This window comes from Thunnus albacares, chromosome 5 (genome assembly GCF_914725855.1).
Source record: "Thunnus albacares chromosome 5, fThuAlb1.1, whole genome shotgun sequence".
In the NCBI taxonomy this organism is placed as follows: Eukaryota; Metazoa; Chordata; class Actinopteri; order Scombriformes; family Scombridae; genus Thunnus; species Thunnus albacares.
This window is the reverse complement of record NC_058110.1, coordinates 26703446-26719992: the sequence shown is the minus strand read 5'-3', so window position 1 is coordinate 26719992 and position 16547 is coordinate 26703446. Positions and strand designations below refer to the sequence as shown.

The window sequence follows — 16547 nt, the reverse complement described above, 5'->3', positions numbered from 1 at the left end:
GACGATAAAACCCGCACTTCCCAGCTCTTCCGAGGGATGACGCTAGAATCAAAAGACAAAAATCATATTTGGGGGGTCTCCAGCTCTGCCTGTGTCACATGGAAGCACAGTAGCTGAGCCGAGGGGATGCGAGTAGAGATGGAGGGGGCTTGAGGGACTGTGGAGGAGAACCTGGCACTTGGAGATAATATTGGAGATACAACAGCGGCGGCGGCGGCGGCGGAGGCAGCGGCAGTAGGAAAAGGCTTGTTGTTAAGACACTTCCCAGCCTTTCCCTTCTGGCTGGGGAGCAAGAGGAGCGCGGACAGGGGCGCACAAGGGGGTCAGCGGGCGCCAGAGGATGCCACATGCAATATGCTGCATTCCCGTTTTCTGGAGCCCCAAGAAAGCCAAGTTATCGCCTGTGATTGATTATGCTCGCGGGGAGCGCCTGGTCCGAGTGGAAGCAGAAACTGAAGGAAGCGACCAGGGTTGACGCTGCGCCTCCCAAAATCTGTGAGCTGAGTGAGTACAGGGATGCTATAGCGCAATGCTCTGTGCCCGTGGCTATGTGACAGGCTGGAGGGAGGCAGGGAAGGAGAGGGGGTGGGTGGGTGTGTGTGGGGGGGAGTGTGGGTCATTCATATGTGCCTATAGATTCATCTTGATAAGTTGCACACGCAGTTGGCACCCAGTATCCTTTTATTCATGCAGGAAACACAAGCCTATACCGCTTTGCCTGTTTTTTTCCCCCCCTTTGTGTTCGCGCTTGCCTTCTCTCCTCCATTTCCACTGGTCATACATACATTTAACACACAGACACGTGTGCAGCCACCTCAACCTTACTGCATTGCTTCTTTTTTTATTGTGATTTTAAGCCCGAAATTAACGGTATTCATCAGAGAACTTCATTGTGATTTGACGTGTTGAAGGCGCAGGAGCCCTCCAATCACGCGTTTTCATGCGTAATATTCACTGCCGACACTGTGAAGCATACAGATAATTAACGTTAGACCTTCCGTTAACATTTGCAGCCCCCACCTTCCTCCCCTCCCCTCATAAATAGGGGGGGGGGGGGGGGGGGGGTGAGGGGGGTGGAGGGGGGGGGGGGGGGGGGGGGGGGGCTTTGTCGTGTAAGTTGCCAGCTGACCTCAGGGACACAACATCCTTTACCATCCTCACTTTGATCTGGAAATGAATCGGAAACGCTTTGATGATTAGAGGAGAAGAAAAGGAGGAGGGAGGATACAAAAAAAATCTCTCTCTACAGGCTTAATGAAACAAAACCATGATAAAAAAAAAAAAAAAAAAAAAAAAAAAAGCACGCTGCATCAGCCTGAAATTTTTTTCCTTTTCTGTGACCACAACGCCTATAGCCTCCACCTGCGCGGGCATTTCCCCCCCCTTTAAAAATTCCCGTTCACACCCTGGTTTTCGGCTTCAGTCGGCATCAGTGTGTGTGTGTGTGTGTGTGTGTGTGTGTGTGTGTGTGAGAGAGAGAGAGAGAGAGAGAGAGAGAGAGAGAGAGAGAGAGAGTCGTGGTTTGTAACCTGTTGTCACCAGCATCACTGCAGTTTGAGGTGTCAGAGCCCAGAGCCTGCAAACCCGAACCGTCACCCAGTATGTGTGTGTGTGTGTGTGTGTGTGTGTGTGTGTGTGTGTGTGTGTGTGTGTGTGTGTGTGATTGATGCCTGATGAGTGGGTGCCATCATGAGCCACATATACATGGAGGATTTCTTTATTATTTTTTCCAAGAGGACAGAATAGACCCACAGTGTAAAAAAAAAAAAAAACATGCTGCTGCTGATTCCTCTTTAACCTCCAGCATCTGTATTGTTGCTGTTTCAAGGTCCCTCACTCTGCCACAGCTGCCGGAAAGGATGTGATTACTTGAAATTATTGTTATTTTAATTCTTTTTTTTTTTTTTTTTGGTAGATAAATAATGTCAGACGGTGTTTGTGTCAGAGGCAGCGTTGCACGGATAAAGACAGAGCCTCTTCCACACACACACACACAAGGCTTTCTTCCTCACAGGGGCATGGTTAATCGTTGTTGCAAGCAAACATTTGACCTAATTCACATTCTCACACAATAGCAGCCTCCTCTCTCTCCCCCCCTCATCTCTCTCTCCCTCTCTCTCTCTCTCTCTCTCTCTCTCTCCAACACACACACACACACACATTGCTGTTATTTATGTCACACAGAGGGTGAGGTTTTTTTGCTCCACATGAACTCCCAGGTGGTTTATCAAAACCTGAGCAGATTGGCAGAGAGGCCGCTGCTGGCTGGCTGGCTGACTGGCTGGCTGGGCTTGTCGAAAAGGAGCTCCAGTATTATTAATAATAATGAACACACACACACACACACACACACACACACACACACACACACATGTAAATGCAGGGCATGTTCCTGGAAAATAAACCCCTACTAGTGTTGATTGTGAGGGCTAAATGTTGTTCTTATACTCCATTTTTATGCAGATTACACTGTAATTCCTTGTTGACTTTGTGGCCTCATCAGGTGCTGTAAGAGCAGGAAACATGTAGCTCTTCTTTACGGTTTGAATGTGAGGATTTGTTTGGTGTTAAAAAAAAATAATATATATTTTATTAGTTAAGTTTTGCACATAAAATATGATCTGAAATGTGTCTCCCTTCCTTTAAAGGCGTTTAATTAATGAGTCAACAGGTGATCTGCTGCTGTCATTCTTTAAGTCATCCGTTCATTCATTCATTCATTCACCCACCTGTACCCAACATAGACATCACTCTAATACAAGAGGAGAGCAAATATACAAGGATTAAAGGGAAATTTGTAATTTTTTTTTTATATGTAACAAAATAATCAAAGCTCAAAGGTCCACTTACTAGCCTTTGGAGCTTTCAGCCTCACCTTACAGTCTTCATTTGCTCATTTTTGTCACATATACTGTTTCCAAATGTCAAGAATGCACTTTGTAGTTTCATTTACCAAAAAAAAAAAAAAAAGCATTTGAGGCAGTTAAGAAATCAGATATTAATGCTCGGTGATGCTCCAGTTTCCTTTATGGCCCCTCCTGGTCTGTGATATACAGTCAGAGCAACACCTGGCAAATCTGCACCTGCAGGTATTTCTAGGGAGTGCTGGTAGTTTCTAACGAACAGGCAGAGAGGGGAGGGGTTGGGTGGTGGTGGTGGTGGTGGTGGTGGTGGTGGGGGGGTCTCTCTGTGGCCGAGGGAGAAGGGGGCTTTGTTTAGCAGAAAAGCAGCCGGTGGAGGGCCATTTCTTGCTCTGCTCTGAACGCTACGTCCAATTGGTTGGCTCAGACGAGGCAGCTCGAGGGCCAGAGATTACACTGCAGTGCTGAGGCGTCACTCTGGCTGAAACACCGCAGGCGGAGGCAGGGGGATAGAGGCAGAGAAGAATGGGTGGGGAGGTGTGGACACGCCGAACGAGGAAGGGAGAAGGGAGGCCGGGAAAACCTCGTAGGGGAAATATGACAGCCTCTTCTCATCATCTGCTTTCAGCGTCTTCAAACACCTGCCACAGGACTCCCACGCATGTCCTCCTCCCCTCCTCTCTCTCTCTATCTCTTTCCCTCTCTTTTCTTTTCCTCCACACCTACACCTCTCCTCTTTCTTCTCTCTCATTACCCCCCCCCCGCCCCCCCCCCCCATCTCTTTTCCTCGGCTCTGTTGTCAAATCAGAATAGATATAATTGCACTGACACTGCTGCAACTGTGAATTAAATGATCATTGCCTCGTAGGTGCGTACGGCTCTTCATATCCAATATCACATTCCAGACTACTCATGAAGTGCTCTGGTGAAGATGAAGCACCGGAGGATGAATCAGTCGCGTTAAAAGCAGGTCACAGTTTGTCACATCCTCGACATGTTGTTAAAATACACAAAATAGTTTTGATTGACGTGCTGAGCAAACGTGTTCGCTGCTGCAGTCACACAAGCTGGAAGAAGTAATCCACAGTTGGAAATATGACCAATTGATAGATTAATATTAATCAATGTGGGGTTAATTTAGATTAGGGAACAAAGCAGTTGTTGTCTGGTCAGGACGCTGTGAACATACAAAGAAAACTAGAGGCAGCATGAAAAGAATCACCAAGTCATCTGTGTATAAAATTTGGTGCAAATTGGATTTCATGCTGAGAACAGTCGGGTTCATGGTTGGAACTTCAAAAAGAGAAATGTCTGCAAAACTTGTACAGTTCAGAGCCTGATAAACATCTGTTAGACCTTTACTCTGTTGGATTAAACGGAAAGATCAGATACTGTACCTGTAAAAATCAGCTCAATTATAAAAGAAGAAATATTCAATAAGAAAAGAAAATAGCAGAGAAAAAGGCACGTCGATAAACTACAACATGAAAAGTGATATTTTGGCCTTAACAGACCTCGTCCTCTACTCAGTCGTATCATTTTTAAATAAACTAACCTTGTTCATTGTTCAGTAGAGGAGCGCCAATGATAAGTTGATTCAACAGAAAATTACATTTTGATAGTTGATTAATCATTTAAAGGATAAGTTCACAATTTTTCATAAAACGTTTTGTAAAACAGTCAGGAGCCTGAATGAACATTGACACATGTTGTCCTTGCTGTAATCATTCCTCCTGTTCATACTGACCATCATAAGATCCTTTCATAATGCACTTATAATGTAAGTGATGCAGTCCTCCCTCAACACAAAAATGTATTTAAAAGTTTACTTGAAGTTAATATGAAGCTTCAGCCGTACTTGAGTAGATATCTTTCAATGTTACAGTCTTTTTAGTGACAAATTCCTTCTTTTTGTTTCTATACTTCCACTGCAGCTGAACAGGAAAAACTAACTCCGACTGCTAAAGGTTCATATTATCTTCAGCAAGAAAAAACCTGTTTCAATGTTCATATGAGCACCTGACTGTTGTTTTAAGACAGACTTGGAAAATTGAGAACATATCCTTTGAGTTAGTTTTCAAGCAAAAGTGCCAAACATCTGTTGGTTGGTTTTAACATTTTAGTAAATCGAGTATCTTTTGGTTTTAGACTGTTGGTCTGATAACTTAACATTGGGCTGTAGGAAATTGTAATGGACATGTTTCACAGTTTTCTGATGTTTTATAGACCAAGTGATGAATCGCCTAATTGATAATGAAAATAATCATTAATTGTGTAACAATGGAGACATCACGTTCTTATTCTTTACTGATCTGATTTGGTTTCCTGTGCTGATGGAGCTGCTGATGCTTCACAGTGAAAGATTTCTACTGGAGCCCTTTTGGCTAAAACTCAACTCCCTGTGAGTCTCTAAAGCTTTGTGTGAAATTATGCTCAGGATAACTTTAACTACAACACTTTATAACCGTTTCATACTCTATAGTCAAACTTAGTTTTAATCAGACGTGATGCATGACACATTTGGAGGTGATGGGATCAAAGGTGTTGGACGGGGAGGCCCAGACTTATTGGTTTGGTGCCCCTTAAAACAAATGTCTACCTGCGACCCTTCACCTTTGTTTGCATGTGTCTTCCAGTTCAAATGAATTATTTTTTCTTGTTTTATTTGAGTAATTTAGGTGGAGGTGAATTTATCCAGCAATCCACAAAAGATTAGCCAGAAAAGTAAAGAAAAGATCATAATTGATTTGATTTTTAAAAAAAATGTTTTTCCAGTCTGTTAATCATCTCGCCACCCACGGATTTATTTTGCAACACTTTGAGGAGGTCCCGACCCCCCCTCCACTGGTGTAGGAAATCTTTTTAAATGTCAGTTTTAGAAAATTCAAAATGTGGGAAAAATAGTTGCCACATTTGGTGAGATGTGTGCCAGATTCACCATGTTCAATCTGTTCATATGCAGACAAGTCTTGGTGAGATTTGACGTTGGTCTCTGTTTTGAATAATCACTGACATTCATACTCCAGAGAGTCTTTTATGTTAAGATCAACGTGGTCCCTCTTGGGTTAAGAGAATAGACTAGATAGCAAAAGTTGGTTTTGCATAATTTGCAAATTTCAACCAAATTTATCCAGGTGGGAACAGGTGTGGCCTGTGTTAGGAGAGCCAGCTGGACACTGGAATATATGGATAAAACAGGAGTGGGTGCTACAGTGCAGCTGATAAGTATAAGTATTTTATAATTTCAGTCGTTTAAATCAAATATTAAATCCTTATCAGGCCAAAACTCAGTTAAACCAAATTACAAGTTCCTGAACTGATGATTTTAGTAAAGAAGAAGAGGGAACAGTGAAGAAGAGCTTATGCTGCTTGAATCCTAATCACTCCTCACTAACATTACAAATAATACAAAGCTAAAGCTAAACTATTTGAACTGCTTTAGCTATGTAAGAACATAGTAATACTGTATTTCAGCCACAGCAGAATGGACCAGACTGACATGTTGTCCTCAGAAAAGCCCAACAGTCATGTGATGGTCTCTCCTAAAAACACGGCAACAGTCTTGAGTCCTCGGCTAACTTTCAGAGAAGAGACACGTTGTTCACCAGACTACAGACAAACTGTTAAAGTAATTTGGACTGTGAAGATTACATTTTGTCTGGAAGGGAAGCATCTATGTGGAATCCAATACTAAAGCACGTCGTTTGAAGTGTCAGATTTGATCATGAGCGGGCATGATGCAGATACAAAGACTTTGTCTAAAAGGAGGAGATCACTAGCCGGGTTTTCACATATGAAAATGGCTAAGAGAGTTTTGTTTGGAAGAACATCTGTGGTTTTAAACTGAATAAATAGATGACAGACATAAGCATTATGTCCCAAAACTTCAGTGCAACTAGACTTTGGACAAAACCAGGCAGTATGTTTCCTGCAGTCTTGTTTTGCTGATGGACAGGCGACAACGCAGCCAATAAACACACATGAAAACACTCTGTCACAGCAGACAGATGGCATGATTTGACAGAGATTACAATGGGTTTGTTTGTTTCGCCTTTTTGTTATAGCTCCGTGTTTTTATTGTTTATTTGAAACATATTACACTGCCAAATGTGAAATTGTCTGGCAAGCAGCGACGAGTAGAGAGGAGGCAAGAAAGATGTTTCTGTCTGCTCCTTCTGCTTTCATCTCGGCTCCTTCAGTGTTTCAGGTTACTCTGCCTGCTGGCATGTTCAGATGTGCTGTGACTCATTGTACCTTTTTTTTTTGTAGTTTTTTTTTCTGTTGGAGTGGTTAAAACCATTGGGAAATCCTGTGTTCCTGGATGCATCATAGGAGCTACCTTACAAATTGATTTGCACCGTATTCTTGTGAAACTAGAGGTGCAACAATTAATCTGCAGCTATTTTGATAAGTGAATAATCATTTTAGTCATTTTTTTAAGCAGCAGGTTGTAGCTTCTCAGATGTGAAAGCTTTTCTGTGTGATGCATGATGGTTAACTAAGTATCTTCAGATGTTGGACTGTTGATCAGATAAAACAAGACATTTGAAGATGACACCATGAGCTCTAAGAAACTATAACAGGCATTTTTCACTATTTTGTGACAATTTATAAACAAAACAACTAATCGGTTAATTGAGAAAATCATACGTAGATTAATTGATAGCAGAAAAGCAGCCGATGGAGGGTCATTGAAACTAATGGTTAGTTGCAGTTCTACGGGAAACCATGTTTTTTCTGGTTTATGTCAGTTTTATAAAGCAGTTGTTAAATGTAAACTTGTTGTATTGCTGTAGTGACAAGCTCACCATCATGCTACGTAGTGGTGAGCAGGTATGATGTCTATATAAGTGTGACACAGAAAGCTCAGTTATCCCAAACAAGGTAACAGCAGCACATGCCGCAGGCGTAATGTCAGTTCACTTCACTGCCTCATCGCTGGCAGGAAATCTCACTTTTCCTCTTTTCAAACTGCTGCTTTCTCTCTGCTTTCCCACCGTGAATATTTTACTTCTGGTTCCGCTGCTTTGTTAACCTACACGATGTTTTGTAAAGGTTAGATAATTTTGTAATTAAGTACCACTCTGTGCCTTCTCACTGCAGATCCCAGTGAGACTGTGGCACTTCCCTGCGTGCATGAGTGTAAGGGTGAGAGTGTGAGTGTGTGAGAGCAAGTGAGCGCCAGCGCTCCCACATGGCCTCCATGCAGGACGGGCTGAACTTCACGGCTCCTCCCTACGGCAAGGTCCTGCTGCTGGGTGCTATCGCTGCTGCCTCAGCCTTTGTTGTTACGATCCTCATCGTGGTGCTCTGCGTGGGCTGCCAGAGGTGAGAGCATGCACGCGTACACGTATGACCACACACAAATACACACACGTGGATGTAAGCATGTGTTGATAAGGACGCTCGTTTGCAAATGCAAAGACAAGTAAATGTCTCCCTTTAGACACATGTGCACAGTCATAAGATGACTCAGACTCATATGGACAATGACTCAGGCACAAACTCTGCACACACACACACACACACACACACACACACACACACACACACACACACACACACAGAAGTGCATCACTGTAGTAAGTGTCAACCTGTATGACTGAGAGGTTGTGTTTACCACAGGAAGGGAAAGACACACAATGTTCCCGGCGAGGGTGGAAAACACCGTCTCATGGACATGGTAGGTATCAGGCAACACACTCCTCGTTGTTTTGTTTGTATTGCAGCAGAGGTAGCTGAAGCAACTCAATTCAGCAGGGAACAATATCATTCAGAGGGCACCTCTTCAGTCTTAATTAGTGTTTGTGTGTGTGTGTGTGTGTGTGCGTGCGTGCGTGCGTGCGTGTGTGTTTTCAGGGTATACTCAGGCAGTCGAAGCTGCGGTCCATCAGTAAATCAGACACTGAGATGAACAAGATGAACTGCAATGGCAAAAGTGAGTTCATCTTTCACATACAAATCCTGACCTGTGCGCTCTATGAACTGCACCTCGCTGTTGGAACCTCGCTGAAAACCTTATAACTTCCAAATGTCAACTTTTCGGGGACTGAACAGCCTGGTCTCGTTTTAGCTGCATGACAAAGCATTTTTGGCATCATCTAAAGGGGGAATGTTGAGGGAAATTTTCTGAGCCGAAGGGGGTGATATTTTTTGCCAGTCACATGAGGAGATTGTTATCTAGAAAGTGTGAAAATCACCAAAATTAGAGATACTAGTTTTCACCGAACACCAACGATGTAGTCCATGAAATGGCAAAAATGGAAAATCAATCGCAAAATTTGGCAGCAGATTAATAGCATGACAAGTAAAGACAAATGAAGATAGCATGTAGCATGTTCTGATTTAGCTTCACCCTCATTAATTATTGCCAGACAACATTACCAACCCCAAATAACGTAACTGAACGTTTAGTTAAACAGTCACATAGGTTGTTGCTTAAAGACACTTCCCGCCTCACACTTTTTCTCCAGGTTTTCCAGTATTTGATCCGGCCCTATATTCATGAAAAACCTTTCCGTATCAAGATTTTAGAGGAGAAATTCACCCTAAAACAGAATTCACATGACATTTACAACTCAGCCTTCATTTATAAACATGCATCTCTCCCTAAAAGACAGAAATCGGAGCGCCAAGACAAATCCTGGAGCTGATATCACTGACAGTCAACAGGGAACTGCGTTTGTGGGCAGTGTGACAGTAGCCTGAGAGGGTTTGAAGAAATATAAGCATATGTCCTGATTCATACTTGTCTTGCTTCCACTGCAGTGGATGGAAGCCAATTTGGAGGCATATTCTCAAACATCTACGTCAGTTCCCAGTTCACTGTCAGCTCCAAGATTTTCTCTTTATAGTGAGAAATTCTTGGTCGCAAATGTTTGTTGAATGGTAAAAGAAGAGGATGTGAATTCTGCTTTATGGTGGACGTAGTAGTAGCAGCTTGTTTGTGCCGTCTAAAGGCGTCTAAAGACAAATGTCCAGTCGGCATGGACCTTTCTGCTGCCGCTCAAGCAGTCGGTTTAACTCTGACCTTCGTTCTCAAGGCAGGCAGCTTCCCCAGATTCCCTCTGGGACTGGAGAGGACGGAGAGCACACTTACTCTGAAGTGGGGCGACGCTCTTCCACCTCACGTACTGACGATGCCCTCTACGCCATGGTAGGCAGGGCCGGGCAGACGGACACCCCGGCCCCTCCGGCCGTCCCCGCCAACACCCCGGCTCCACCAGACCCAGACGGGGATGTGGAAGGAGGGCTGCCCGAACCCGAGGCCCAGGTCATGTCTCCGCCACACCCTCCGGAGACGGCTGAGTACGCTTGTGTCAGGAAGCTGAGGAAGGCCGACAAGGCGCCACAAAAGAGGGACAGCGGGACGGATATGGGAGAGCCGCCGGCGCCACCGCCACGACACGCCCCGCCGTCACACCCCGCCCCTCCACCGCCACACCCTCACAGCACAAAGCTGCCCCGTAGAAACATGGAGGCCTTCAACGTCCCCTCATTCCCAAAGGTTAGTAGAGTTAAATGTTTCGCATACAGAGGATCACATGGTGGAAAGGAATAGTTTGACATAATAAATATATTTTTATTCGCTTCAGTTTTTGTACAGATTAAACAAACATGTTCTTTAGTTATCTTTAGAGGTGTTTGTAGGCAGATTATCTAACCTTTGGACAGACCAGGCTAGCTGTTTCCCCCTGTTTCCAGTCTTTATGCTAAGCTAAGCTAACAGTCTCTTGGCTGCAGCTTCATATTTAGCGTACAGACATGAGAGTGGTGTGAATCATCTCATCTAACTCTCAACAAGAAGGCGAATAAGTGTATTTCCATAAATGTCAAACTATTCCTTTAAAACAGTTCAACAGCTCTTGTGTAGAGGGAATTTTGGTTTTAACTTAATGTTTAGGTTATTTGTAACCTTTAGAAGAGTTAATTTCAGGGAAGATTAGATTAGACTTTCAGTTTAGATCTTAGAAGGTATGTATTCATGTTTTTTGTACTGATTTGATACATTTACGGTCCAAAACATGTAATATTTAACATGTAACCAATAAATATGAAATGATTCCCACATAAATAAAACATAAAAACACTGTTTTGGAAATGAGGTAAATGTTTTTCACATATTGTATTGTTGGTGACCTTAATGTTGCAGAAAAAAAAAGATGATTTGGAATAATCCTGGACACTAACACCTGAGTAGTCAGCTGAAAAAAAAACATAAGGAAGAGAAGACTGGAGGGGGGGAGAGGAAGTTTAAAGCTTGTTTGGGTCGGTGTTGGTCCTCCAGAGGTCTGACTCGAGCAGCATAAGATCATAAACAGTCGATAAAGATTGAGTTGATGTCTTGTGTACTGGCCTTACTGGGAGAGTTTTTTTTAAAGATGCTTCAGTGCAAGAGTTTAGTTGATCCATCAGGACTCCCTGAGATCTCTATTCAGAGTGTCAGGTTCAGATTTCTGTTACTGGCTGTGTTAACATGTGTAACAAATTCTGTAGTTAGCATATTAATATTTAGTTTGTTGTCCAGGTACAGGGAGCAGGATGTGGAGAGTATTTCTGTCATATTTCCTGTTGATGCTGCGGTTGTAAATGTGCCAGTGTTGCAGTTTTTCCTGCACTCGGCTACATCATGCATGGTGTTGTGATATTTTTGCACTTCTGTAGATATTTCTTTGAAGTCCAGGCAGTCAGCGGTGTTTATATGTCCAAGAGTTCTTGGCGATGGTGGGGTATTTCTGCTCTCAACAGTGTCACCTCCTCCATATATCCGCAGCAGCAGGACTGTCTAGTTATTACTGTGGATATAAGGCTACGTGCTCCCCTCCAGGTGACAGTGGGAGACCATTTGTTGCCCTGTGTGAGGTCAGTGAGGTCGCGCTATCTGCTGTGACCTGAGCTCGGTAACATGCACAGTTCACAGGCTTACATGTGTACGCAGTCTGTTCACAGGGCCGATCACCACTGACTTTCCTGTGGATGACGCAACATGTTGAAATTGAGTCATCCAGAATATAAGCACATGGTGCCTCATGTTACAAGCTCCACCTTCCAGGGAAAATCTATTCAATACTGCATGAAATCCATAAAGTACATTTCGGGTGTCAGCTTTGCGGTTCAACACGTTTAAAGGACGGTTTCGCAATTTTTCAAGTCTGTCTTAAAACAACAGTCTGGTGTCCATATGAACAGTGAAAGAGGTTTTCCTCCCATTCATACTGGCGTTTAAAAGATCCCCTTCAAATGTGCTTTCAATGTAAGTGATGGGGGCCAAAATCCACAGTGTGTCTACACAGTCATTTTGTGCAAAAGTGCATTTAAAATTAATCTGAAGCTTATATGAGGCTTCAACAGTCTGAGTTAGTCATATCAAGTGGATATCTGCCACATTTACAGTCTTTTTAGCATCAAAGTCTCTCTCCTCTTTGTGTTTCCTTGTTGAGCTGCAGTGGAAGAACAAAAAAAGAGACTTTGGTACTAAAAAGACTGTAATGTTGGCAGATATCTATTTGATCTGACTCATTTGGACGGCTGAAGCTTCATATTAGCTTCAAATAAACCTTTATATACATTTTTGCACAGGAGGACTGTGGATTTTGATCTCCATCACTTACATTTAAGTGCATTATGAAGGGATAGAAGAAGAAAAACCTATTTCAATATTCATTTGGGCTCCTGATTATTGTTTTAAGACAGACTTGAAAAATTGTGAACCTGTCCTTTAAAGTGGATCATTTATCACTCATTTATCAGCTGAGCATCAGAGTACATGCATGGACATGTGACCATTCAGTTCTGCCCCAAATGTGATTTGTTGCTCTGTTGACAGGAAGTGATGTTTATGGGCAACGGAGAGCAGTACATCTGGAAGCCTCCAGAGGATGAAGAAATCGTCATGCTCCAGAATAAAGCCCTGGGCCCGTTGGCTGCTCACACAGTGGAGAACATACAACCGTCTGCTGCTGTGGTGTGACACTTCAATATGTGCATCAACCTGGTTTATTTGTTAAATTACTTTGTTAAAATTGAAAATATGAAGCTACAGACAGCAGCTGATTAGCCTACCAACACCTCTAAAGCTCACTAATTAACACATTATGTCTTGTTTGTTTAATCCATTAAAAAAGTGTAAAAATGACGATGACAATCTATTGATAACTATTCTTATGAGAGAGCCAGACTAGCTGTTTCCCCTGTTTGTATGCTAAGCTAAGCTAAGCTGCTGCTGGTTTTAGCCTCATATCAGAGAGTGGTATCAATCTTTTCATCTAACTCTCGGCAAGAAAGCAAATAAATGCATTTCCTCAAATGTCAAACTATTCCTTTAAAGTATTTACAGTCCATAATCTCAGTGATGATGTTGTTGGATTGCAGGTGGCTGAGATGTACTCAAAGGTGTGTAAACCAGGAAAGAAGAAGAGAGCTGTGCCGGGATCTCCCCCAGCCAATCCTGGCTTCCGGACCTTGGGTCGTGGTGACCGGGACCGAGACCGGGATGGGGGGTTTAGTGTAGTGGTCAAACCCCAGACCTGGGCCCCTCAGGAGGGCAAAGCAATTGGAGGGTCCCTTGACGACCACTGCTATGAGTCCTTCGGGACAGAGGAGTGCGATCTGGCCTATGAGAACATGGAAGGTGGAGGCGCCTGGAAGCGAGAGAGGCCCCCCAACACGTGTGCCACCCTGCGGCCGAGGAGGAAGAAAGGCCAGCAGCCCTTGCAGCAGCAGCAGCCCCCTCCGCCGCCGCCGACGCAGCAAACCCCCAAGTTACAGCACCTGCCTGCCAAAGCCCTGCTGCTACCGGGGGAGAACCTGTACGAGAGCATCGGCGACCTGAAGCAGGGCTCCGCCACCTCCAGCACCACCACCATCTTCACTTTCAACGATGGCATGGAGATGTATGTAACAGGGCTCTGAGGCGGCTGCTGCACTGTGACCCCTACCCTTCCAACACAAGGAGCTGAGCTAACACCACAAGGAGTGACGGCTGAGCCCCTGTCATGCTCACCCACACATACTGTTTACATTCAAGTCATGCCTTTCACAGGCTCCAGAGGCCTTGGGGCAATAATGCTGATCTGTTATGACCTGGGCTGAATACAAAGTCCAATCTATAAACCTTATAAGGAATCCAAAGGTAGTGAATAATAAATGAGCACAAGACCATTGCAGAGCAATCTGTAGGTAACAGTAGCACTATTTTACTGATACATATGTGCAAAGCACAATAAAGTGATGAGTTCTTCCTCAATTCTAGCGGGTAAAAGTAGTCGTTTATCTGGTCCGAGCAGGACTCTTATTTGGGGAAAAGGCACAGCATTGTGTGAAATCTTTTGGTAGCACTTAGTCTGTCGTGAACAGGCCTTCCCTGTAGTTGGTCAAGATGTGATTCAGGACGGAATTTAAATGATATAAAGGAATGAATTACTAATCAAAATACTTGAAAGCTCAGGGACCAAGAGAAAAAAATTATGAGAGTATTATAACAAAATTGCACACATTTTGCATTCCTCCTAAAAGCTTCGACTAATTTAGACCATTTCCATTTAAAAACTGACCAGATACTTCCCTCCGTCATGTTTTGTTTCATCTTACATGGACTGAACACTGTCTCCACTGCCGTCTGTAAATGAAGTGTTTTACTTTGTTGATCCTGTTTCTGCACTTTGCCTGCTACAAGTTGCATGCTAAAAATGTGAAAAAAAAAACACAAAAAATCAAGCACTGTCATGTGGTACCTATATGAATGTTTTTTTTTTTATTTTCTATTGTTGTTGGTTGTTTTTTTTGTTTTCTTTTTTAGTGTGTTGCTTTATTTCTCTGTAGAGCATAATGCCAGTTAGATTAAGGATGTCTTTGGCTCAGTGGGACTCTGTGCTGCAGGGAGGAGAGTTAATTTTCTCTCCTCCGACGTCTGCAACGCACACACAGTACAGATGAAACAAGACTAAAGAGAACTGCCCGAGTCCTAAAGGTGGAGACAGTCCACTCAACCCACCCCTTCCCCCCCGCCCCCTCCACACCACCACCCACCCACCCACTCCCTTCCCTCTGCTCAGTCCTCACTCACATCTGTGGACCGTTCATCCACATAGTCCCTGCCTTGTGGTCATATGAATCTGCTTGGGTTTCACTATAGTGCAGCTCGGAAAGCTACAGTAGAACTGATGTGTATTAGCAAACGTCATGTCTCATCATCAATCCATCGACGGACATTCTCTCTCCTCCTCTCTCTGTTATCAGTGTTAAAATATTGCAGAAATGACAAAAATGTGAAGCAAATGATTTGCTAAGCAAGCAGAGCATCACCCTGAGGATCTCACACACACATACACATACACACACACACACACACAAAATTACGTCCAAATCCTGGATGATGATGATTTCATTTGACCAAATATCCCCAGCAAACAATGTGATTATACTGTATGTTGATGCAATGTGTATGTACATTACAAAAGAGAAAGAATAATAAATATATCATCAGTGTCAAGAAATCTATCTTTTTCTATTATGTTTAATTGTGTTATGGAATGACTTATCTTGTGACACAAACTGCAAAACAGCTGCAATGTAAATTTCAGTGTATTCTGTTTGTTGTTTTTGAAGCCATGAAGCTACGGTGTGTTCTTGGAAAGCCCAGCTAAGTTAAATGTGGCAGCTAATGTTGTGTGTTTGCTATTCAGACTACAGGGTCTTGTACTCAAAAGCGTGTAATTAAGTGCTAAGTGCAAAAGATTGTAATGTTTTATATCAAGATTACTATTCATGAAATGTCAGTCAAGTTTATACTTTTGTAATAAAGTGGCACTTTAAAAAAATACGTTTTATCTCATAGTCTCAGTTCTTAAAAATGGAGAGGAAGCAGAAATCTCAGAGTGACGCTGAGGACAACTTTCTCTTAGGCCTAAATATTACCGAGTGTATTTCTGAAGAGCTCACTTTGCTCATCTACTACAGACGGATCAAAGACTCTCTTTTTAATTTAAACATTTTCTTCTGATCTCAAAAGCTTCATGTCTTCAGTTCTTTCAAAAGGAAAGAAAAAAAAATCTGAACATACCTATGGGACAAACTAAAAAAAAAAACAAAAAAAAAAACTCTAAAAGTGTCATTTTAACATGTTTTTCTGCTTGTTTCCTCCATCATCCTTCGCTTCTTTTGTGTACAACCTTACAACCTCATTTCACATGGAGCGTGTATGTGCATGTGTGTGTCTGAGTAGCCTTCCCATGTTTTTTTTTTTTTTTTTTATCTGGGTGAATGTCTGCGTGCACGTGCACATGTGCCAGAGTAGCAGGGTTTGCGTCTGAGTAGCTGTGGAGGGAGGGGGAAAATAGGTCACCCCTTAAAACAAAAAGCTTGCAGTCAACATCGCAACCGTCTGCTGAATTTTCATTGGCGGGCTTGTCTCCATGGTAACAGGTTAACCTTGAGGCAGTAGTCACATGGGCAAGCCAGTCTTCTGCTGTCTTGGAGAATACAGTGTGAGTCGTATGACATCCGTGATCACAGTGTCACCCGCTCAGCGAGGAGCTATCGCACAAAAAAAAAAAAAAAAAAAAAAAAAAAAAAAACAGCCCAAAAACAAATGTGTAGGAGCAGAATATACTGTAGGTGTGGAGACGATACGACACTCACAGCTTATGTGATGTGTTAATCGCACTGTGAGGAATATGAATGACTGAA

At 43.1% G+C, this 16547-nt stretch overlaps 1 protein-coding gene across 2 annotated transcripts; it reads left to right on the top strand.

Moving 5' to 3' along the window:
- On the top strand, window positions 1–14857 carry si:dkey-70p6.1 (uncharacterized protein LOC570575 homolog). Of its 2 annotated transcripts, none has more exons than XM_044350408.1 (7): window positions 1–504; window positions 7965–8189; window positions 8487–8544; window positions 8721–8799; window positions 10022–10368; window positions 12688–12825; window positions 13233–14857. In XM_044350408.1, the coding sequence occupies exons 2-7, from the start codon at window positions 8056–8058 to the stop codon at window positions 13770–13772; spliced, it is 1296 nt and encodes a 431-aa protein (XP_044206343.1). In that variant the 5' UTR covers window positions 1–504; window positions 7965–8055; the 3' UTR covers window positions 13773–14857. The 2 variants fall into 2 exon arrangements, with proteins under 2 accessions (XP_044206343.1, XP_044206342.1); XM_044350407.1 differs by having other exon boundaries at window positions 9905–10368.
- The last annotated feature ends 1690 nt before the right edge of the window (window positions 14858–16547 follow it).